We start from the raw sequence: 25,757 nt of genomic DNA, 5'->3' as shown, positions 1-25,757 counted from the left end.
GACTTTAACTTTGAGCCTAACCATAAATTTGTGTAAGGTATGATAATATTAGTAAAATAAGGAGTATGGTTATCATCGGATTGGTTCATCGGTTTCACGGATCTCGAAATAAAAAACCATGAACCAAACCAAACTAGATCGGTTTTGATTGGATCGGATCGGTTTCAAACCGAACCAAATAAGGTCGGATATTTTTTCGGTTTGGTTCGGTTTGAACGTTCGGTTTCGTTGGTTTTGTCCGAACCACTTACACCCCTAACTTTCATAGTTTATTGTGTTTTCCAACAAGGGTAAACTTGAGAAAACAATAATAAATTCACTAAAACATCAAAAGTTTTGGAATATAGTTGAAATTCTAAAACATCAAAAGAATAGGAATGGAGGGAGTATTTGTTTGTAGTACAATATTATAACTATTATTTGTTATTAATAAAAACTTATATTCTATGAATATAGAAAGTCAATTCTTTTGTATTTGGTTAAAATTAGGTATAGTATTGTGTCATAAGTCAATCAGCTGTAAACCATGCAACATCAATTGGTCACAGAATAATCCACTCAAAACAAAAGAGATTTAAACATTGTACATTCTGATGGTGTTCAAGTACATACATGCATTGTACTGTTCATGTATTTTGGAAATGTAGGACTCAAATACAACTTCAAAACTCACTCTTATGTCTAGTGTGGGTTTATGTTTAATTCCACATGGTATACAGATTCCCGTTCTAATACATGTTAAATGTGATTGAAATCTCATTCTCAAAGCTAGTTCTAATGAGTACGCCAAATAACATACGTACATTGCAAAGCCTAAAATTCTTTACATTGTAAGACCCAAATATAATTTAAATTAACACGTTATGATACGAAACTAAAACCTATCACTAAGAAAACTATAAGAAACTAGGTACTAAGCTAAAATGACAAGATAAAACCATCTCAGAGAATATGCTTAAAAGATCCTCTTCTAGAATAAACTAAAAGATTCATTATTCTATCCTCCATGATCCTATCACGTTATTTGAAACTTAATTCTTGTTTTCACATTTGAGAAAAAAAGTGAAACCGATTCGAATTAGTTATTGTTATAACATATTATAACTTTTATTGATTCTCATTCTTTTAGGGGATGAGTAACTCATTTAGTTACGTTAAGGGATTAAAAGAGTAAAACATCCAAAGTTCTAGAAGAAAATATTAACATAACAATTAAAATACCAACCTTTATCATTAAAAATAATTACAATTTGAATCCCAAGAAATACCAACATAACAAATAAAATACAACATTTGTCATGAAAAAGAATATCTGAAACAAGGACCAACCGGTGACAGGTGTGCATGTCCAAAACGTGTCATGGAAAATCTTCCCTTCTCTGATGTCAGAATTCACCTAATGCTCAGAAGTAGTACATGCATTGTTAGCAGGTTGTTACCACTTGTTACTAGTTGTCATTCACATGCATATTTCATGAAATTTTTGCCTTGGAAGATGATTTTAGGGTAGACAGATATAGGTAGCACTAGCAGAAGCAGAAATTAAAAGTATGTCTATCTCCATTTGCATGGGTGGGTAGCAGAAGCATACTTCCAATTGCCACAAAACTTCTGTGACTTTCACATGCATTTGCTGCTATAGATTTTAAGCAAACTAGTTGACTGAGTTCAAAAAACGGTCATATTTTCTAAGGTGCACTATTCTAAAGAATTTAATGGCATTGTTGTGCAAATCCCTAAAGTTACAATAAACTCTTCTTGGTGGTGCTAAAGTATTATTAAAACTTCTCAGGCTCAAAGAATAAGATTATTCATACGAAGATAAAAGTGAGTAGAGGATCATTAGAACGAAATTTGTGAAAGAGGGAATTATTTATGGACTAAAAAAAAATAGTCATTTAATTTATATGATATAATATTTGATATTAAAAGAAGATTTGGGTTCCTTCAAAAAAAGAAGATTTGGGTAGAATTTATCGGATATATATTGGCATAAAAACCAATTGTATATTGACTGACATATTTTAAGGTTAAGCTTTAATCATGACTAAACCATCAAATTAGTCCCTGAATTTTCACGCGTCGGCCAACTTAGTCCCTCAATTATACGAAATTTCTAATTAGTCCCTGAATTTGTGAAACGTCGATCAAAAAGATCCCTCCGTCAAAGTGCTCCGTTAGCCATGCTGACATGTCGCCCTGCATGCTGTGTTGTCTTGTACGCGTGGCAAGAAGGAAGCCACGTGTTCAGGGACTAATTTGATTGATTTGGAAAAAGTTCATTTTTCACTTTTCAGTTTATTTTTTCCTGCTTTTCCCATTTTGCCCCTGCATTACATATTCCTCATTCTTCACATTTCAGTCTGAACCATCAAACACATCCTTGAACCTACTCCTTCCCGCTAAAAATTTCTCCATTCTCACCCCTCCAAAATCATCATCATCTCCGGCGATTCTGACGTTTTTGAAGTTCCTCTGCTAGAAGACCAAAGAAGGCCAGAAGAAAGGATGGTAATGAGGAACCTGGTTGTGGGAGTCAGATAAAGAAGACCTACAATGACACTCAATGTGGGAGGTGTGGATTGGTTGGTCATAATGCAAGAAGTTGTATGGAGCAAGGTGTTAGTAGAAGACCAAAGGATTGGATTGATGCTGGCAATGTAGATGTTGTGGATGAAAATGCTCGGAATGCTCCTAATGAAGTGCCAGAAACTGTTGTGCCAGAAAATGCTCCTAACTTTGTGCCAGAAAACCTGGAAATGCTTCATACTCTGTGCCACAAAATGTTGTGCCTGGAAATGCAGAAACTGTAGAAAATGTTGCAAATGCTGGACAGGTATGACTCTTAATTTTTAAGGATCGTTTTGGCAATTAGTATATTAACTGAAGGACTGATATGATTGATTATGTATGATTTTAGGGACTAATTTGATTGATTTTGCAATTTCAGAGTGTTGCACCAAGGAGGTATGGCCTTAGAGGACCGGTTCCTTCAGCTGATAGGCCTAAGCAAACACCAATGAGGGGTCCTGCACCAGCTCATCAACCTCCTGCTGGCATGATTAGGGTTCCATATCCTACCTATGGTCCACTCGGTTCGACTCAACCTACTAAATTCATGGAGTTTATACCAACTCCCGGATTTCCAAAGAAGTGATGCTTCCTGGAGTTTAATAGATGTTTTGGATTTGTAATATCTAGGCTTGTTTGAATTATGCCCCATAGTTGGGTTTCTGTTTGCTTAACTTGCCGTTTAAGACTTACGACTTGTTAATGCCCCAAAATTGGGTTGCTTTTGCCTATGTAATTTCTCAGACTTATGACTTATGACCTATGACTTTTGCCTATATAATATTTCAGTTTCAATTTGTGTGTTCTGTAATTTCAAGGATCTATTTGATATATGTTTAAAAAATTCAGGGACTTATTTGATGGTTTTTAATATTACTTAGGGATGTATTTGAAGGTTACATTTCTGAATCATCTTCAACCTCTTTTCATCACCATTAAAGTTGGAGCTTGAAGATGAAGCTCGACTTTAATAACAGTTTTTTCCCATATTCCCATTTAATTAGAATGTAGATTGCATATTGTTTAATTAGGGTTCCAATTTTATACAATTGGGGAAGACAGATACGTTGGGGAAGAAAAGAGCTGTTTGGGAAGAAGCCAAAAAAATTTCTGCAAATCAATCAATTTAGTCCTTAAAAATGTTTGTTATTTTCGGCCAAATTAGTCCCTGCCTACGTGGCGTATGACATGTGAGAGGTTAACGGCCACGTCAGCCCGTTAACCATCCGTTTGGACAGAAGGACGAAATTGATTGACAATTTACAAATTCAGGGACTAATTAGAAATTTCGTATAATTGAGGGACTAAGTTGGCCGACGCGTTAAAATTTAGGGACTAAGTTGAGTATTTACTCCTTTAATCATAGAGCAAAATTATGGGTTGACACCTTTTTTTTCCACACCACTCGTATACCACTCCAAATGACATATTTTATTCATATTTTTCTTCCCTTTTATCAATTCATTTCTCTCTCATCCACTGAACAAATGCCACATAAAAGTGTACAATGGAGGGTTGCCACATAGGGTGGTCAATGTATCATTACTCATATCATAATAACTAATCAAACATCAATGTAGTTTATCAATATAGTGTGACATAACTTGTAGATATTTGGATCACTTAACCATTAAATCAAGAGTTCAATCCATAGTCAATGTATATAAAAAAGCACTCGTAGGAAGAGACCAACACCTTAAATGAATCTCAGTTATATTGAGAAATTAGTCTTTGCAGTTGTATGAAGAGATACTTTAGTTTAAAAAAAAACCCTGGTATATTTTATTGTCTAAATCAACCAATCTAAAAGGTCTAATGTGTAAAAGTGATATAATATTCCACAATAGTTGTATTTTCTTAAGCAACAATGATATTTGTATATTTTCTTTAAAAACAGATGATATTTATATATTTAATATTTCACAATATTCTTCTTCAAAAAAAATATTTCACAATATTTATTTAACATATCACTTTATTCGTATCAATTTCTTTCTACCTCAAGATGTATACACCATACCATGAAGTGTCCGCCACATTATTTTCTTTTTCAAACTAGCTAAAAATTGGACCACCGTTGGATTAATCAACTTTTGAACAACCCATAATGATCATGCCACATGGATATATATATATATATATAAGGATGGTGGGTTAAGCCACATGAACTTGTGTTACTACTAACAAATATCTATTCATGGTTGCGAGTACGAAATAACCATGCATACTAACGGGACAAAATCGTGAAATCACTTAATAGATTTTTTTGACCAAAGATTTTTTTGATATCAAAACTGTTGTTGTGTGTCTAGAGTCTATACACATACATTTACTTTGTTGCCACAATGTTATTATTGATTAGTTAGAGTGTATCGAGTACAAATCATTATCAACTTTAATTTGACATTAACTTTTGGCACCTGTCTCTGCTTCCCCCTCAAACGCACTTTCAACACCAAAAGAATGAAAAAATATCTTCTCTTACGTCAAGTGTCGTAAAATATATTTTATGTATCTTATAATTAACGTGTGTTTTACGATGCTATGCTGACGCAGAACTAAACACAACATTACTGTGTATTTAATTTAGATCATGTAGTGTGACGACACGATACAGAGAAAAAATATTTGTACACTTTTTATTATCATGGTCAAAGTTTTCTGAGTGTAGAAAATTCTAGGTTAAATTTTATTTACATTTTGATCCATTTTCGAATTATTAAGATTCATTTTTTTAAGAATCGGATTATCATTGCTCAAAAACAAAAGAATCGGATTATCAACAATAAAAAAATATGTTAAAACACTTTTTAAAAGCTAAAACAGACATATTTTTTAGGAATATATATATATATATATATATATATATATATATATATATATATATTAGACAAAAATTCTATTGATTAACCTGATATTTTTGTCAAACTTAAATAACCAAAAGAGGTATGTTGCCTTTATTTTAAAAACAAACAAACATGTTTGCACTATTACAACAATGAAATATATATTTCTTTTTTATCATAGTTTGTGGAAATATTGAAATACAAAATATTGGAAGAAAATCAGCCGGGTTGGGTTTATAATGGAAGAGTTTAGTTTAACGTGACGAAGCAAAATTTAAAATCTAACCGGAAGAAGTATTCATAATTTGTGTTCGATGTATTTTTTTGTTTAATAGTTTAATAGCTGAAACTTACACGTTTAAATGTGAAAAAACTATAGTATTTGGAGTTCGAGTCCGTCCGGCATAAATTATGCAATATCTTTTCCATTGACCTAAGCTCACATAGTACAACGTTTCTTAAACATATGATTAAACATGTGAGAATAAAAAAGAAAAAAAATTTGGACAGAAAAAGTAATAATAAATTAAAGTGCTTATCCAAATACGCGTTTATTTAAAGGATAAATGCAAATGGCAATTGAGCCTTGTCTACAAGCATAATGGTGACAGTGAAGAGTTTCCATTCAAAATGGGAAAAACATATAATATAGAAACTGCCAAAAAATATTGACAGCCACCCACCACTCAACAAATTTAACTTGAAGAGGACCACTTCACACAAACCTCCTAAATTGATGTTTGGTTTTAATTTCGGATGACTAAAATTGATTTCAGAAGGGTATAATTTTTTTTTAATAGTTGAAATGACAAAGTTATTATAAACTCTCACATACAAGTGAAGACGTCGTGATTCGAACCTCGGTCATAACGTCTATGCTATCAATTTTGGGAATTTTGCTAGTTAAACTTGGAATGTATAATTTATTTTTATATATTCAGATGTTTATAAGTAATTATTTTTAGAATTGATTAAAAATAACATTAAGTTGATTTTAGCTTCTTCAAAAAAAAAAAAAAAATTAAGATTTGTATCTTTTGATTCTAAATATGATTTTTAGACTAAAATTTATTGTTCAACTCAAGTTTACGAGAATGGATACAAACATAAACCAATCAATTTCAACTCGTGTATAGCTAAATTAATTTTACTAAATCAATTCATTCAAAAAGAGTACACTAGCGTTGAACAATAAATTTTAGTCTAAAAATCATATTTAGAATCAAAAGATACAAATCTTAATTTATTTAGAATAAATTAACCTGTGAACCGTTCAATGAACTTGATGCGTCTATATTAACCGCTTCTAGGGTGCTCTCAATTCCTATTCCAATTTGGATAGAGTTTTTATTTCATACGTTTTTCTCTCCGTTCTTTCTTTCAACTTCTTCTCCTTTCCTTCATTATATTTCACCACCTTTTTATAAGACCTTATTTCGCGCTTCATTCTCCTCAACCAGAATTTTTTTTCTCCTTCTTTACATGATTTTATTCATGCAAGATTTTCACAGAAAGAAAGAAAGAAACGAAATAGGATGTGGCTGATTTTTTAGTGAAGAGAAATGAGTATGCGCAGGTGAGTTTATCCATAATTATTAATTTCCTTAAATTTGATGTTTGATTTTATATGGGTAATTATATATGTAGTATACCAATTGGTACTCTCATAAATAAAATCGTTTTTATTTTTTTTTATTTTATATATATAAATTGAAAAGTCCTTTATTTAAAGAGGAATATACATGTCCTAGGGAAAAATATTAATCGTCCCATAATTATATTTTAAATGGTAGCTACAAGGAGATTTTGATACACCTGAGCTCACATGCTCAAATTTGCAATTCTCCATTTCTCAACACTTACTCTGTGGTATGCTCTTTCCAAACAAAATAAGCACTAGCAAATTATTTAGAGATTCATATGCATGTTTGTTATTGAACTATTTAGAGGTTGGATCAAGAAAGGAGATTTTCAAATACAAATATCAGCACCTATATATGAATGCTTTTAATTTAAAGAATCTTACAAGTCTAAGTCGTTTGGACCACTTCAGATATTATTAACGTACAGAATCCAATGGAACTCTCTAATTTTGAATCATTTTCTGCATGCTAATTTAAATTTGAATTTTTTTTTAGGGTTTTAAATTCGAAATTTAGTAACCGGATATTCTCATACTAAGCAAACTCATATGTATATTAAATATTAATATGCAGAAAGCTATTAAAATTGAGCCATACCTAATAACTAGGGAAGCTTGCATAATTTTTAGAAAATTAAATCATCTGGTCAAAATATATTATAAAAAAAATAGTTAATATTATTAACAAGTTATTGACTTCAACAATAATTCTATCCTTACCAATTAATTAATAAACGACAAGATTTATATATGTCTCTGATTTTTAAGGTAACATACTGTGAAGAAACTGAAGGAGTTATCAAATGTGCATAATTGCAGGTGATTTGATAAAATATTTAATATGTAGAAGAATGCATGGCAAGAAGGGTTTTGTTGGTTGGTATAGTTGTGGAAATATGTGATGAGACATTTCATGTTGACAGAAGAGAGAGAGCACAACCCGGGAATGGTTGTAAAGAGAGTCTTTGCCTTTGTTGGGAGTGTGCTCTCCCTTCTTCTGTCATCATCACATCACTCACACTATACTTTCCATCTTTGGCTATATGTGAGACATTTGCACGATTATCTCATACCAATCAAGGTAATTAATGTCACCCTTTTCTATACTTCATGTTCATTGTTTTGATTATATGTCATCTTTCAATTATGATGTATTTTGTTTTGATTGAGTGTAGGGACGCCCTATATTAAGAGTCCTAATTAATGACAATCAAACCTACAATATAAAGGAATCACTTTTTTTAAAGCAGGAGAAACAAAGTGGGATGATCCATAAAAGGACATTGAATAGTATTTGCCACTTAATTGAACAATTTATTTTGTTTGTTTGATAGCAATAATGAAAATTAAGCAAATTTAAATTGGTTTGGACTTTATAATAATAAAATTGTTATGGATTAGTTTTATTAGACAACTATCTTGAATTTTCGACTTGACTTTGACGGTCGAATCATGCTATCGAATTATTATAGGACTTCTAAATTATTCTTGCCCTAATTTCTTAGCGACTGAATCATTAATTCTAAAAAAAATCATAATTTATCGGTGAATTTATGATCAAAATTATGTATAGATGAACAAAAATTCTTAATTAGTTTCAAGGATTTGCATTTATTCCTAAAGTACAAAGACGGGATTCCGTAATTCAAGTGTTCGTAAATTCAACTTATATTTCACAATTCGAACCGTAGTTCAAATTAATAATGGCCAACTGATAAAAGCTTTTCCCTAAAAAAAAAACTGTTAAAAGCTTTAAGAACATAAATAAGAAAAATAATCCAGCGAACTTTTTCAACATTCAACAATCAAACTTCATTTAGCTACTAATGATATCAGATAATGAATACAAGAGTTAATAGAATTACACATAAAATCATGGTTGAATGATGTCAAGCGCCATTTAAATCACCAGAAACACTTGTATAACACTTGTATTATATCTCTTGTACTTTTAGTAAGATTTTAAGTTCTAAATTAGCAATTTTTCAGTTATGCTTATATTCAATTCTCTCTCTCTCTCTCTCTCTCTCTCTCTCTCTCTCTCTCTCTCTCTCTCTCTCTCTCTCTCTCTCTCTCTCTCTCTCTCTCTCTCTCTCTAATTCTAGTTTTTCACGTTGTATTTAATTTATTCATTTTTAATTAATTTTATTCTCCTACACTATTCAACTGAAATACTAGATTTTAGTAAGCTGTCCATTTTAGGCTTTGTTTGCGAGTTTGGAGGGGAGGGGAGGGGAAGGAAAGGCTTTGTGATGAGGAAAAATGGAGAAATCTTTCAGAAAATTTAAAAGAATAGTTTTTTAGAGAATGATAAATTAATGCATATGATTATTATATTTTTAATTTTAAAAATAATATAACAACATAGATTAAATTTAAAAAATTCATATAGACCCTCCAAAACCCCTCAAAACTCTCATCCAATACAATTTTTTAGTTCCCTCAAATGAGGAGGGTTTAGTATTATGAAGAAAAGTTAACCCCCCATATCCCTCCCCTCCCATTTTCCTCTATTTCTTCCACTTGTTCATTCCTTTTTTTCCCAAACCTTCCCCTCTCTTCCCCTCCAAACTCGCAAACAAAGCCTTAGTTGTTTAGTCATCTTAGTGCTATGATACCAATTTTTTTTTTGAGGAATTATGATACCTGGTAATTCTTGTGATTTTTACTAATTTTCTTTTAATTATTTTAGTCTTCATCTAAATAATCCTAAATTTCATTATTTTTTTTATCAAATCTCAATCTATTATATTTCCCTCGGTGTACATAAAACTTATATATTCATCCATTAAATGTCATCCATCATATTTTCTAAAGTATAGTCTATCTCATTTTTGTAAAGTATTGATGTCCACATAACTTTCCATATATTCTTCACAAATCTTTATTTTTATATCATTTGGTAATTTAAGGTTCCATATACATCTTAATATTTTCTAATATGTTATGTCCTAATCTTTTATTTTTATTCCTTTTACTTTTATACTAAATTCAACAATACTTATTTTTGTTCTTTTTTTTTTTGTTCTTTCTCGTACCTTTCTAAGTTCTCTATTTTTATTAGTATATTTTATTCTTTTATAAGTAATCTTCATATTCTTTGTATATTTCCTTCACTAATACCTCTTTTAATACAGGCTTCTTATTGTTTTGAATAATATTTAATATTTTTTCTAATATCTTCTTTTATTGATTCTCTATTAAACACCAACAGTCTCGTTCTTTCTAAATTATTTATATTCTATTTTTCTTCAATTTTTTATGATAATTTATCTTCAATATCATTTTCTTCAATTTTTTCTAGTTCATTAAATCTAATTGTTTTTCGTGTTTGATTTTTTAATTCTAATACCTTTGATATATTTATAGAAGTTCCTAATTTAGTTATTTCATTTTTCTTTGGATGGTAAGTCTTCCCTATGTCTTCAAATAAACATGGAATTTATATTATTTTATTATTTCTAAACTTATGTAATACTATCACTACTAGGAAAAGATCAATTAGCGATAGAATTTTAAAGCAATGACTTTATTCAAAGAAATCGAATTAATGTATAAAGAAATAAATAATGTGATGAATGAGGTAAATACAAATATTATTTTATTGATAGAAAATACTAATAAAATTTTATATTATGATGAGTATTATTTACCCTTAATACTATTCATTTCTTACCTGATTCAAGCATGGCAACGATACTCCTTTGTCATGGTTTCTTTTTCTTTTGCTTCAAGACACATGTCTTCACATTTGGCACTAGTTTCAACCTTCTTCTCATGCATGCACCGTTCACATGCATGGTTACTACCTCCTTTGATGCTTGAACACAAATCACTTAAGACACTTGTCTTATAATTCATTAATTCTTTGTCTAATAATGAGTAAAAAGGAGATTCAAAGCTTTTTAGTAGCTGCATATCCTTCTCATTGATTAGCTTACTACTTGTTTGGCTTAAGATCAACATATTTTTTGTCTTGCTAAGAACCTTAATATAAGAATTCATATTAATTGATTGACATTGAGAATATATGCTTGCTAATTGATTAGCAATGATCCTGCTGATTTGTTCTTCACGAAAACATTTCTTTCTTTGCTTAATCCATTAGTGGACAATGATGATTACTAATTTTAATGAAAAAGTGTATGGCTGGATGATTAGTAGAGAAATCATGATAAGCTGCGTAAAATTTGAGATAAATACTTCTTTCTCCTGTGATATTTCTCTTAAATGCTTGAACTACTTCTTTGAGTGCAACCGAGAACAAGTTACTTTCTTCAAAAATTGTGCTTATAAAAATACATTTAATAAGTCCAAATGGAAACATATTAAATGCAGTATCTGCGAAGCTCTAGGAGTGATTATAAATACTTCTTTTGCTTAATCCATTAACTTGTTCTCGGTTGCTCTCAAAGAAGTAGTTCAAGCATTCAAGAGAAATATCGCATGAGAAAGAAGTATTTAACTCAAATTTTACTCAGCTTATCATGATTTCTCTACTAATCATCCATCCATACACATTTTTTCATTGAAATTAGTACTCATCATTGTCCACTGATGGATTAAGCAAAAGAAGAAATATTTTAGTGAAGAACAAATCAACAAGATCATTGCTAATTAATTAGCAAGCATATATTCTCAATGTCAATCAATTAATATGAATTCTTAAGTTATGGTTCTTAGCAAGACAAGAAATAAGTTGATCTTAAGCAAAACAAGTAGTAAGATAATGAGAAGGATATGAAGCTACTAACTAGCTTTGTTCCTTTTTACTCATTAGACAAAAAATTAATGAATTATAAGACAAGTGTCCTAATGGATTTGTGTTCAAGCATCAAAGGAAGCAATAACTATGCATGTGAACGGTGCATTCATGAGAAGAAGGCTGAACCGAAGCTAGTGTCAAGTGTGAAGACACGTGTCTTCAATTAAAAGAAAAAGAATCCATGATAAAGGAGTAGTGTTGCCATGCATGAAACATGTAATTACTTGTGTCATTAATCATGTAAAAAATGAATAGTATTAAGGGTAAATAGTACTGTTCACCATAATCTAGAATTTTATTAGTATTTTCTATTAATAGAATAATATTTTTATTTATCTTATCATCATTTATTTCTTTAAACATTAATTCAATTTCTTCGGATATAGTCATTGTTTTAAAATTATGTCGCTAATTGATCTTTTTCTAATAGTGATAGTACTGTGTTTAGAAATATAATAAAATAATAGAAATTCCATGTTTATTTCAAGACATAGGAAAGACTTATCACCCAAAGGGAAATGAAATAACTAAGTTAGGAACTTCTATAAATATATCAAAGGTATTGGAATTAAAAAATCAAACACTAAAACAATTAGATTTAATGAACTAGAAAAAATTGAAGAAAATGATATTGACAAATTATCAAAATAAGTAAATGATCTAAAAATGTATTTAAAAAATAGAATATGAATAATTTAGAAAGAACAAGACTATTATTGTTTAATAGAGAATTAAAAAAAGAAGCTATTAGAAAAAATATTAAATGTTATTTAAAACAATAAGAGTGTATTAAAAGAGGTATCAGTGAAGCACATATACAAAGAATATAAAGATTACTTATAAACAAGATCGGCATGTTTCATATGATTCAAAATAAAAATAGTCCAAAATTTCAACTTTGAGGAGCTTGGGAATGTGGTTTTCATTTATATGGCATAAGCGACAATGTCAAAGATAAGTTGGATTCAACTCATTTGGTTTTACCCTTTTAGCAATGATGTAATAGATTGGCATGTCAAGATCAAGGGTATAAGTCAATTGTTCATGATTGCATTAGCAGAGAGAATATTATTCAAATAAATAGAGTAACATTTATCTTTTATTATAAACAAAAAAACAAACTTGTCCAAACAAGAAACATAAATAATATTCATGCTAATTGCAAGTACATAATACAGTTCTTTACCTGAATTATTAAACAACTAAGTAAAGTCAAAAAATAAGCTCCAACAACCAAGCGATAACGTTTTTTACATTGTCAACTCTTAGATCGACTTCCTCTTTCACCAATGCTCGACTCCTTCTTAGTTCCACATCCAATTTCTAATTCTTTTAATGTAGAAGTAGAAAAATTAATTTCTACAACAAATATAACTAAAGAAGAAGGAGGTACACTTCAATTTTTTCTTATCTTCCAGACATTTAGGGCAGTTTCTCTTCCAATATTTGGTCTTACCGTAATAGAAACAATTGCCCTCCTTAGATACTCTTTCAGTAGGCTTCAATGCTTGGATCGATGTCTTATTAACTACTTTGAAAGTAAAAGTAAATAAAAACGTGGCACTAAAGGAAAAAGTGTTGCTTTTCCATTTGTCTTGCTAATTAGTATGAAATTTTATATAGGTATGCCCTTGGACATCTGCTATATCCATTGGTGCCTCCTTAATTAACTTCCTATAATATATAATGTTCTCCTTTTGGTTGAATCTTTTCATTATTCCTCAAATTCTTTCATTTCCTTTCATATTAGCATCCTTAGTTAAGTCTAAGTCCTCCTTTTGTATTTTTTTTGAAATAAAGCAGGATCAATTAAAATACATCCTTCATAATTCAGATCTTCAGTAATTTATAAGTGTTCTATGTCATCCATTTTTATAAGATAATTATATTAACTATTTCTTAAATTAAAAGTACTTAAACATAATAGTAAATAATAATAAACAAGGCATAATAGTTAACATTAGAACACATATGTGATAGAAACTTAAATTAAGTAGATAAAGTTAAGTAGATATACATGCCCATACTTCATAAGAATAGTTTATTACTAAAGTCCAAATTTAGTATCTTTGAATTTGAACTTATTGAACGTTTAAATTTAAGACAAAATCTTGAAGAAATTAGTTTATTACCAATCAATTTTTTTTTGGTACAATATTACCAATCAATTTTAAGGAACCAATTCATGCCTTCAGAAGAAATATTCGGAAGCGAGAGCCATTTATTTTAAGTTTTATTCAGCCTATACCGACTTTTCAACAAATCAATCAACCAGACACTTTGTGGTTATTTGAATAAGTAATCAAAAATTTCTATTGATGGATGAACCAAATGAATAAGAATACAACGAAGAACAATATGCAAGAATTTTATCCAACCAACTTCCAGGTATATTTTCTAAATGTCAAAATATTGAAAGTATTTATCAAAGTACTTTACAAGGCATCAAATTTCATACTAATCAGCAAGACAAGTGGAAAAGCAATCAAAGATAGAGATATTTAACTTTTGACAAGTTATGAGCTGCCCTTATATACAGATAGCATGCAAATGGTGAATTATAGGTCAAGTGTCCTTGAAGAATTATGTCCTAGCCAAAAAAAATAATCTAAATCATTCATGTGAACGGTGCATGCAATCGAAAGATGCTGAATCAATTGTCAAATGCATGAATAAATCCATGTGTTTTGATGAAAAAATTACAAAGAGATGGAGGCAATAGTGGAGGAATAGTGTTGTGATAACGATGTAGCCTTTAATGGTGTCACGTGAACTAATAAAAAAATGTAAGAATGAATAGTAGTTGTAGTAAATAGTAGTGGTGTTGGGCCTATAAATAAGGTGTCATACTGATGTATGAACAAAGTTGTAATAGAAGAAAAATGTCGTGTGAGTTTCCATAATGAAACATAGGCTAGTTCTCTAACTTTGCGCTTTTGTTCCCCTTTTTAGGTTCTTGTATCACTTATAAATAATCAATAAAATTCATCATTCCATTATTCAAAATCAGTCATTCCACTTATTACTATATATTTATCTACTACTAATAATCCTACTTAAGCTACGGAAGCAGTCGTGGACGAAACATTAATTCAAGAAAATTATGAGTATGTATATATACTTAACTTTGTCTACTTAATTTAAATTTCTATCTCACACACACACACACACACACACACACACACACACACACACATATATATATATATATATTCTAATGTTAACTATTATGCCTTGTTTATTATTAATTACTATTATGTTTACGCGCTTTTATTTTAAGAACTAGTTAATATAATTAGAGTTATGTTATTTGAACAACCATTATAATAACAACTTTTGCAACAACAAAAAATTTACAAAGAAAATAAGGTATTGAGACAAAAATGAAAACAATAAAGAGAGAAAGTAAAAATATAATGTGAGTATGAAATAGAAAATAGTTACAAAAGTTGTCAAAATATGATTGTACAAATATCATTTACCTAATAATAGAGTTATGTTATTTGAACAACCATTTTAATAACAACTTTTGCAGCAACAAAAAATTTAAAAAGAAAATAAGGTGTTGAGACAAAAATCAAAACAATAAAGATAGAAAGTAAAAATATAATGAGTATGAAATAGAAAGTAGTTACAAAAGTTGTTAAAAAATGATTGTACAAATATCATTTCTCTAAGAATAGAGTTATGTTATTTGAACAACCATTTTAACAACAACTTTTGCAACAACAAAAAATTTACAAAGAAAATAAGGTATTGAGACAAAAATCAAAACAATAAAGAGAGAAAGTAAAAATATAATGTGATTATGAAATAGAAAGTAGTTACAAAAGTTGTAAAAAAATGATTGTACAAATATCATTTCTCTAAGAATAGAGTTATGTTATTTGAACAACCATTTTAATAACAACTTTTGCAACAACAAAAAATTTACAAAGAAAATAAGGTATTGAGACAAAAATCAAAACAATAAAGGTTTTGTCAAAAAAAAATAAAATAAAGGCAGAAAGTAAAAATATAATGTGAGTATGAATGAAATAGAAAGTAGTTACAAAAGTTGTCAAAAAGTGATTGTATAAATATCATAGAATGAGTTATGTTATTTGAACAACCATTTTAATAACAACTTTTGCAACAACAAAAAATTTACAAAGAAAATAAGGTATTGAGACAAAAATCAAAACAATAAAGAGAGAAAGTAAAAATATAATGTGAGTATGAAATAGTAATGATTACAAAAGTTGTCAAAAAATAATTGTGCAAATATCATTTCTCGAATAGAGTTATGTTATTTGAACAACCATTTTAATAACAACTTTTGCAACAACCAAAAATATACAAAGAAATTAAAGTATTGAGACAAAAATCAAAACAATAAAGAGAGAAAGTAAAAATATAATGTGAGTATGAAATAGAAAGTAGTTACAAAAGTTGTCAAAAAATAATTGTACAAATATCATTTATCTAAGAATAGAGTTATGTTATTTGAACAACCATTTTAATAACAACTTTTGCAACAACAAAAAATTTACAAAGAAAATAAGGTATTGAGACAAAAATCAAAACAATAAAGAGAGAAAGTAAAAATATATTGTGAGTATGAAATAGAAAGTAGTTACAAAAGTTGTCAAAAAATAATTGTCCAAATATCATTTCTCTTTTGTTAATGATCCTCATCCTTGTCTACAATCCTTTGAGAACTGCTCTTTACCCAAACGTTTATGCTCATTCCCAAAGTATATGTCCAGATTGCCCCTATGTGAGTTAACTTCCGCTGCATGATTTAAGTCTCTCTTCTCTCTTCCTCACTTCATCGACGTGTAAGTACTCAAATTCCACACTCCATCATATTTTATTCACTTTTTCACCGATCGTATTAATTTCATAATTTCTCTCTCACAGATCTGTTTCTGCGTTTGTAATTTGTCACTGCAATAACTGTTTATTTCATGAAAAAAATTATTCGTATTAATTAATTTCGTATTCACTTTTTCACCGATCGTATTAATTTCGTAATTTCTCTCTCACCGATCTGTTTATACTTTTGTAATTTCTCACTGCAATAACTGTCAATTTCATGAATTTTTTTATTCTTATTAATTAATTTCGTATTCACTTTTTCACCGATCGTATTAATTTCGTAATTTCTCTCTCACCGATTTGTTTCTACGTTTGTAATTTCTCACTGCAATAACTGTCAATTTCATGAATTTTTTGTTTATTAGTATTAATTAATTTCATATTCACTTTTTCATCGATCGTATTAATTTCGTAATTTCTCTCTCATCGATCTGTTTCTGCGTTTGTAATTTCTCACTGCAATAACTGTTTATTTCATAACATTTTTGTTTATTCGTATTAATTAATTTCGTATTCACTTTTTCACCGATCAAATTAATTTCGTAATTTCTCTCTCACTGTTTTTTCGTAGATCTATCGCTAGTTGAGTGTGCTTGTTAATATCTCTTCCTTTTCACTCTTTCTTCTCTCTTTTTAACTTTCTTTTCTTCTTTAATTATGTAGATCTGGAGAAATGGCTAACTGGACACCAGCTCAGATTGTGAGTTTTCGTCACGTTTACGAGCTTTGTAATGGAAGCTTTGCTCTGATTCGTGATCATCCTAAATTGATGCGTCACGGTCAAACAATTTCATCTCTCAAGGTACATTTATTATACTTTATTATATATATATATATATTTTTTATGTAGCAAAAGTGGAAGCAAATAGCGGATCGCCGTACGTTGGATGCAGCTAATGTTGCTGCACAAGCGGCGCAGACTCATTTGGTAATTATTTGACTGTTATTTAAATTTAATATTTAAATTCTCAGGCAGTTATTTATATTGACTCTTTTTTAGGCACTTGTATTGGGTGGAGCGGGTCAAGCTAATGGAACGGATCAAGAATTGCTTCAGAATGTTACAAATGCGATCATTCAGGTGGCACCTGTTTTAGCTCTAGTGATAATTCCTCAATTACCAGGAGGTGTAGACACTGGGAATAATGCTTATCCTGGGGGTGTATATGTAACACAGGATTTCATAGATACTTGGTATTATAGAGGTTTTGTTAAGAGTTATGTTATTTGAACAACCATTTTAATAACAACTTTTGCAGCAACAAAAAATTTACAAAGAAACTAAGGTGTTGAGACAAAAATCAAAACAATAAAGATAGAAAGTAAAAATATAATGAGTATGTAATAGAAAGTAGTTACAAAAGTTGTCAAAAAATGATTGTACAAATATCATTCCTCTAAGAATAGAGTTGTGTTATTTGAACAACCATTTGAACAACAACTTTTGCAACAACAAAAAATTTACAAAGAAAATAAGGTATTGAGACAAAAATCAAAACAATAAAGAGAGAAAGTAAAAATATAATGTGATTATGAAATAGAAAGTAGTTGCAAAAGTTGTAAAAAAATGATTGTACAAATATCATTTCTCTAAGAATAGAGTTATGTTATTTGAACAACCATTTTAATAACAACTTTTGCAACAACAAAAAATTTACAAAGAAAATAAGGTATTGAGACAAAAATCAAAACAATAATGGTTTTGTCAAAAAAAAAACAATAAAGGCAGAAAATAAAAATATAATGTGAGTATGAATGAAATAGAAAGTAGTTACAAAAGTTGTCAAAAAGTGATTGTATAAATATCATAGCATGAGTTATGTTATTTGAACAACCATTTTAATAACAACTTTTGCAACAACAAAAGATTTATAAAGAAAATAAGGTATTGAGACAAAAATCAAAACAATAAAGAGAGAAAGTAAAAATATAATGTGAGTATGAAATAGAAATAATTACAAAAGTTGTCAAAAAATGATTGTGCAAATATCATTTCTCGAATAGAGTTATGTTATTTGAACAACCATTTTAATAACAACTTTTGCAACAACTAAAAATTTACAAAGAAATTAAAGTATTGAGACAAAAAATCAAAACAATAAAGAGAGAAAGTAAAAATATAATGTGAGTATGAAATAGAAAGTAGTTACAAAAGTTGTCAAAAAATGATTGTACAAATATCATTTATCTAAGAATAGAGTTATGTTATTTGAACAACCGTTTTAATAACAACTTTTGCAACAACAAAAAATTTACAAAGAAAATAAGGTATTGAGACAAAAATCAAAACAATAAAGAGAGAAAGTAAAAATATATTGTGAGTATGAAATAGAAAGTAGTTACAAAAGTTGTCAAAAAATAATTGTACAAATATCATTTCTCTTTTGTTAATGATCCTCCTCCTTGTCTACAATCCTTTGAGAATTGCTCTTTACCCAAACGTTTATGCTCATTCCCAAAGTATATGTCCAGATTGCCCCTATGTGAGTTAACTTCCGCTGCGTGATTTAAGTCTCTCTTCTCTCTTCCTCACTTCATCGACGTGTAAGTACTCAAATTCCACACTCCATCATATTTTATTCACATTTTCACCGATCGTATTAATTTCATAATTTCTCTCTCACAGATTTGTTTCTGCGTTTGTAATTTGTCACTGCAATAACTGTTTATTTCATGAAAAAAAATTATTCGTATTAATTAATTTCGTATTCACTTTTTCATCGATCTTATTAATTTCGTAATTTCTCTCTCACCGATCTGTTTTTACTTTTGTAATTTCTCACTGCAATAACTGTCAATTTCATGAACTTTTTTATTCTTATTAATTAATTTCGTATTCACTTTTTCACCGATCGTATTAATTTCGTAATTTCTCTCTCACCGATCTGTTTTTGCATTTGTAATTTCTCACTGAAATAACTGTCAATTTCATGAAATTTTTGTTTATTCGTATTAATTAATTTCATATTCACTTTTTCACCGATCGTATTAATTTCGTAATTTCTCTCTCACCGATCTGTTTCTGCATTTGTAATTTCTCACTGCAATAACTATTTATTTCATGAAATTTTTGTTTATTCGTATTAATTAATTTCGTATTCACTTTTTGTCCGATCGTATTAATTTTGTAATTTCTCTCTCACCGATCTGTGTCTGCGTTTGTAATTTCTCACTGCAATAACTGTTTATTTCATGAAATTTTTGTTTATTCGTATTAATTAATTTCATATTCACTTTTTCACCGATCGTATTAATTTCGTAATTTCTCTCGCTAGTTGTGTGTGCTTGTTAATATCTCTCCCTTTTCACTCTTTCTTCTCTCTTTTTGACTTTCTTTTCTTCTTTAATTATGTAGATCTAAAGAAATGGTTAACTGGACAACAGCTCAGATTGCGAGTTTTTGTCACGTTTGCGAGCTTTGTAATCGAAACTTTGTTCTGATTCGTGATCATCCTGAATTGATGCGTCACGGCAAACAATTTCATCTCTCAAGGTACATTTATTATACTTTATTAAATATATATATATTATGTAGCAAAAGTGGAAGCAAATAGCGGATCGCGATGCGTTGGATGCAGCTAATGCTGCTACACAAGTGGCGCATGCTCAGTTGGTAATTATTTGACTGTTACTTAAATTCGATATTTAAATTCTTTGGCAGTTATTTATATTGACTCTTTTTTAGGCACTTGTGTTGGGTGCAGCGGGTCAAGCTAGTAGAGCGGATCAAGAATTGTTTCAGAATGTTACAAATGCTATCATTCAGGTGGCTCCAGTTTTAGCTCAACTCATAATTCCTCAGTTACTAGGAGGTGTAGACGCTGGGAATAATGCTTATCCTGGAGCTGTACATGTAACCCAGGATTTCATAGAAACTTGGTATTATAGAGGTTTTGTTAAGAGTTAAGTTATTTAAACAACCATTTTAATAACAACTTTTGCAACAACCAAAAATTTACGAAGAAAATAAGGTATTGAGACAAAAATCAAAACAATAAATAGAGAAAGTAAAAATATAATGTGAGTATGAAATAGAAATTAGTTACAAAATTTGTCAAAAAATGATTGTACAAATATCATTTCTCTTTGTACATAGTCAAACTAAGTTACTTATTTTGGGATGGATGAAGTAACTACTTCACATTAAGTTATTAAAGGATAATTGTTGTTGTTGTTGTTGTTGATGTTGTTCAAGAGGTGGCTTTAAGTGATATTGATGTTGGCGGTTTACTTTGTGACAATAAGGAGATTGAATAGCTGACTTCTCCTCTAATGAGTGATAAAGTGTGTACTTTTTGTTGAACTATCTAGTGTTTATCATGGTTTGATTTGTTCATCAACAACTTTATCAACCAGATTATTTGTAAGACAGATTCTTCAGAAGTCGTCTGTCTTCTTAAACATTCAAGTCACTCGCATATGTATGTATATGCTTTGTTGGGGAAGATTTTTGGCTTTACTTGGTGTATTCCTAAAATTTCTTTCCAACACGTGCTTAGAAAGAAAAATTAGTGCGCGAATTTCTTGACAAAGGTCAAACACTCTTCATGGTTAGGTGTGACCTTTCGAAAAACACCTCAATTTGGAGATTGTGTTGAGGCTTGATGCCCCATGTTGATTCTTGTTTTTAGTGCTCTTGTTTTTTTTTTTTTTTTTTTTTTTTTACCTTTGTCATTCGACCAAAACAAAAGTTGTTCAAGAGGTGTGGTAATAGTTTGATGTTGTAAATTCAAGAGATACGATTCAAATCAAGGGCTCTTGTGACCAAGTGCAAGGTGACCTTTTGTGCAAGGCCTCCAAATTTTAGGGGACAAAATTCTCCCAAAAATATTAAATAGAAATGTTTAAGGACCGAAATTAATTTAAATTAAAAATTTGTACTTAATTATATGAATAAATCTCAAATTTTGAGACTTTCAGAACCTAAATTTCTGCATATACCAATTTCAAGGGTTCATATTCATGCGTATACCAATTTTAAAAGCCTAAATTCCTACCTATATCAATTTCGGTGTCCAAAAGTTTAAAGACCCAAAACTAGAACAAAGCCTCAAAAATGATTATTTTTTAAACAGTCATTATACTTTCCGTTATTAATAAAAAGACTAAATTACACATGATGTCCTTTAAACTATTTAATTATAATAAGTTGGTTCTTTAAGTTTTTTTCGAATCACTTACGTCTTTTAAGTTATTTAATTGTAACAAGTTAGTTAAATATTTTTCGTAACACTAGGTCTTTTAAGCTACTTGTTTTGTTGAAGCAATAATAACGACTACTTCTCTAAATAAAAAATGACTTATGTTAACAAGTGTCATAAGGACGTTGCTTAAAAAATACACAAATAGAAAATATGTCTTTGAAGTACAAATCAAAGTCATTTCAAAATAATAATTACATTATTTTCTGCATAAAAGTTATTCTTTTTAGTTGTTTAATGTATGCTCAAAAAACACTAGTTGGCATTTTCTTTAAAAAAAATGACAAGTTTTTTTAATTATATTATTATTCTTATGAAAAAAAAGTTTATGTAAGTTAGGTTCTCAGAGTTAATTAATCTAAAGAACGTTCAAAGCTCAAAGACATTATCCACCAACCATGTCTTAGTGGTGACAATAAAAGTTGAACATTTATCTTTGCAAGATCAAAGCAACTTCTATCAATTGAACCAACCTTTGTTAGCAAAACTTCAACCATATAATTGTGTTCACCTCTTTACAAAAATGAAATTTTATAACACTTTTTTTTTTACAAATATAACACTTTAAAACCATCAATATTAATTCGACCGTAAGTTTTCTCATTTAACAAACACGTAACTAATTCCATACAGCAATGATTCGTTAGCACATAAACATGTTTAAGTAAAGGATTAGACGTAAGCGGTTAATATGCTTCTGCTAAAATCAAATTATCAAAATTATTTTCAGTGTCCTTTTTTCTCCATGAAGATAAGGAGATAACCATCACACAAGAAATGTATATTTTTCTTAGGATTACTCATTGTCTTATTTATTTATTTTTGGTCAAGTAGTCTAGCAGCTAGAAAAATTCACCTTAAAGATGAATAAGTGGGATGTCCGGAGTTTGAAACACGGCCCCAGCATATAATATGCATTATCCCTTACCAAATGAGCTAAGCTCATGGGACAATTACTCAATGTCTTTTATCTGTCTTTTTTTTTTTTTTTGTGAATGTCCATATCTAAAATAAAATCACAATGGGTGCCATATTTAGCCGTTACATTATAGTCAATCGAATCTAGCTTTCAGTCAAATGCCACCAATAATGCAAATTAAATTATAATAATTGAATCAGTTATCAAATGAATCAAATTCAGCCTCACCCACCAATAACTATACGTTATGAGACATGATTAATTTTTATGAAAATTATGTACGATGATGATTCATTCAACCGTGCTTTATGGATACGAAAACAGTAGATGCTGAATCAGTCAGATAAAAAGCAGACCAATCAGCACACTGGCAAACACATGTGGCCATGTGGGTGCTTTTAAAAAAGTTTGAAGTCAAGAAAAGGTGAAAGTTTTCTCTTTTCACATTCAATACATTCACTCAAAAATAGAAAGAAAAATTAAACACAATAGTATTTCTGTTCGTGTCATCATTGCACAGGGGTCATACTAATCTTTCATGTATTGTTTCAATTTTATCAGATGTTTTTGAAGAGACAAAATTAAACACAATAGATACATAAATAAACAATACTTAAGTAAATTTAGGTAATGTATATTAATCTTCTTCTATATGTCTTGAATACAATGTGGTTACATGAAGTTCAATGGATTAGCTTGAACTCCAAACAAAATGAACTCATGACTAATACTAATACAAGAATCATAAATGGAGTTTACAAAAGTATATATAAAAAAAATTAAAGAATATTGAATCAAATTGCACATCAACTTGGTTCAATTTTGATCTTGCAACTAAACTGATTAGAACTTAACCTTTCATCAAAATCAGAAACAATTTCATCAAGACTCAATAACAATCCAGAAGAGAAACTAAGGCAAGGTTTCACTTTAGGCACAACAAGAGGCAAAGCTTCATTGTTAAGAATTTGCAAAACTCTTCTCATAGAAGGTCTTTCATCACTATTTGGATTTGCACAACTCAACCCTAATAGCAACATCTTCTTCATTTCAACTTCATCAAATTCACCATTCAATCTCTTATCAACAGCCTCAATTAACTTCCCTTGAGAATAAAGTCCCCAAACAAAATCAACCAAATTCACCATCTCTTGACCCTCTTTCTCAATTGGCCTTCTACCACAAGCAACTTCAAGAACAACGACTCCGAAGCTAAAAACATCGGTCTTATCGGTTGCTTTACCGTATTGAAGATACTCCGGAGCTAGGTATCCCATTGTTCCGGCTGTTAATGTCGAAACCGGACTCATATCATGATCCATAAGCTTTGCCAATCCAAAATCACCTAACCTTGGATTCAAATTTGCATCTAACAATATATTCGCCGTCTTAATATCTCTATGAATCACTCTTTGTTCACATTCTTGATGCAAATAAGCTAAAACAGAAGCCAACCCTACAACAATGTTAAATCTTTGAACCCAACTCAACAAAATATCACACTCATGAGATAATTCTCTATGAAGAAACTTATCTAAACTACCATTAACCATAAACTCATACACAAGTAATAATTCACCTTTCTCAACACACCAACCTAAAAGTTGAACCAAATTCTTGTGCCTTAAACCAGCTATAATCGACAACTCGGATAAAAACTCGGTTTTCCCTTCATGTGAATGTCTTGATCTTTTAACAGCAGCAACTGTACCAGAAGAAACAAGCAAAGCCTTATAAACTGTTCCAAATGAACCATTCCCAATTATCCTTGAACCATGAAACCCTTTTGTAGCAAACTTCAATTCCCTGTAACCAAACTCTTTAGGACACCCTATAGAACTTTTACTCTTCTTAAGCTTGTTTAAACTACTCCATTTTCTAAAAGAAACATACCCTAAAACCAAAAGCAGAACAAAGAAAAAACATGGACCCACAATAGCAACACATAAACCAATCACAAATCTCTTTCTATGATGATTTTTTGTTGAGTTTGAAGCAGGAATATCCTCAACTTGATAACCAAAATGGTGAAAGCTTGAATTTTTATTTTTAGTTTGATTAACAGGTAGAAACTGAAAAGACTCAAAGCTCCAATTCATGAGTTCTTGAAGCTCAGTACTTCCTTCAGCAGAACCCAAAAACCCCACATACAGAATCTCAATCTTCTTGAAATACTCAGAAAGATCAAATTCAACACTCAAAACAGGTTCTTCAGGCTTTGAACTTGAAAAGCTTGAATTTCCATAGCTTAAGAAAACACTCAAGTTTTTGTTGAAACCATTATAATCAATCCATGAAGTGATCAAGTTTCCACTAGTGAAATTGAAAACAATGGTATCATCAACAGTTTTTTGGATTTGACTATTGTTGAAATCAAAACCAACATGGTTATTGTTAGTGTGAAAATCAAGGGAAATGAAACTAGTGGTGGAGTTGATGAAGAATGAGAAGTGGTTGAGTGAGGAAGAAGGAGGGTTTGTGTTAGTAATAGAGAAAGTGAAGTTGGTTTTGAAAGAGAAAGATGAATTGGGTATAAGAGAAATGGGGTTATTGTAAAGAAGAGTGCCGGAGCTGGAAGCAGGGACGGTGGTGGAGCGTGTGAGACCGACGACGCCGCCGCGGAGGAAGGAGTCGCCGAGGAGGGTGATGTTGCGGAGGGTGAAAGAAGAGAAGGTGAAGGTTGTGTTTTGTGAGAGTGTGGTTGGGATGAGGAAGAAGAGGAGCGTGATGATGATGGTTGTTGGAGACATTGAGGTAAGAAGTTCGTAGGTTTGTTTGTTTGGAGTGAATAATGTTGTGTCATACTCATTTGTTGTTGTCGGTTGATGTTATGTGTTTTTAAAAGAGGAAAGGTGGGAATGGGATTACAACGGTTGCCAAAGTAAGAATATAATAATTGATTAACATTAAAATATTAAAATATTTTATTCAAAAACAAAACTAAAATATTAAA

The 25,757-nt window shown here is 30.0% G+C and overlaps 1 protein-coding gene, 1 non-coding gene and 1 pseudogene across 12 annotated transcripts; 1 reads left to right on the top strand and 2 right to left on the bottom strand.

Annotated features, from left to right (window-relative positions):
- Positions 1-6,749: 6,749 nt before the first annotated feature.
- On the top strand, positions 6,750-20,859 carry LOC146938714 (uncharacterized). 10 transcript variants are annotated; one of them, XM_085752596.1, is made up of 6 exons: positions 6,750-6,993; positions 7,879-8,140; positions 16,573-16,644; positions 17,348-17,384; positions 17,535-17,612; positions 17,685-17,965. In XM_085752596.1, the coding sequence occupies exons 4-6, from the start codon at positions 17,358-17,360 to the stop codon at positions 17,913-17,915; spliced, it is 336 nt and encodes a 111-aa protein (XP_085608722.1). In that variant the 5' UTR covers positions 6,750-6,993; positions 7,879-8,140; positions 16,573-16,644; positions 17,348-17,357; the 3' UTR covers positions 17,916-17,965. The 10 variants fall into 10 exon arrangements, 5 of the variants coding, with proteins under 5 accessions (XP_085608722.1, XP_085608721.1, XP_085608719.1 ...); XR_015031401.1 differs by lacking the exons at positions 16,573-16,644; positions 17,348-17,384; positions 17,535-17,612; positions 17,685-17,965 and adding exons at positions 19,157-19,228; positions 20,040-20,177; positions 20,370-20,859; XR_015031397.1 differs by lacking the exon at positions 16,573-16,644 and having other exon boundaries at positions 17,348-17,486; positions 17,578-17,612.
- A 2,419-nt stretch (positions 20,860-23,278) lies between these two features.
- Positions 23,279-23,386, bottom strand: LOC146938713 (U6 spliceosomal RNA). The gene has a single exon (XR_015033886.1). It is a non-coding gene; the product is annotated as a U6 spliceosomal RNA (small nuclear RNA).
- Positions 23,387-23,417: 31 nt separating this feature from the next.
- Positions 23,418-25,607, bottom strand: LOC146938712 (putative L-type lectin-domain containing receptor kinase S.7 pseudogene; annotated as a pseudogene). The gene has a single exon (XR_015031396.1). The product of XR_015031396.1 is annotated as a putative L-type lectin-domain containing receptor kinase S.7 pseudogene (transcript).
- Between the last annotated feature and the right edge of the window lie 150 nt (positions 25,608-25,757).

The sequence above is a fragment of the Medicago sativa genome, chromosome 3 (assembly GCF_051527215.1).
Source record: "Medicago sativa cultivar Bolivia chromosome 3, Bolivia_mono, whole genome shotgun sequence".
Classification (NCBI taxonomy): Eukaryota; Viridiplantae; Streptophyta; class Magnoliopsida; order Fabales; family Fabaceae; genus Medicago; species Medicago sativa.
Note: the sequence above shows the minus strand (reverse complement) of the source record. Positions and strands in the feature narration are given on the sequence as shown.

Coding starts and splice junctions, on each gene's coding strand:
- LOC146938714 (XM_085752592.1), top strand. CDS start 17,358: ATGGCTAACTGGACACCAGCTCAGATTGTGAGTTTTCGTCACGTTTAC. Junction 17,487..17,684: donor AAACAATTTCATCTCTCAAG/GTACATTTATTA, acceptor ACTCTTTTTTAG/GCACTTGTATTGGGTGGAGC.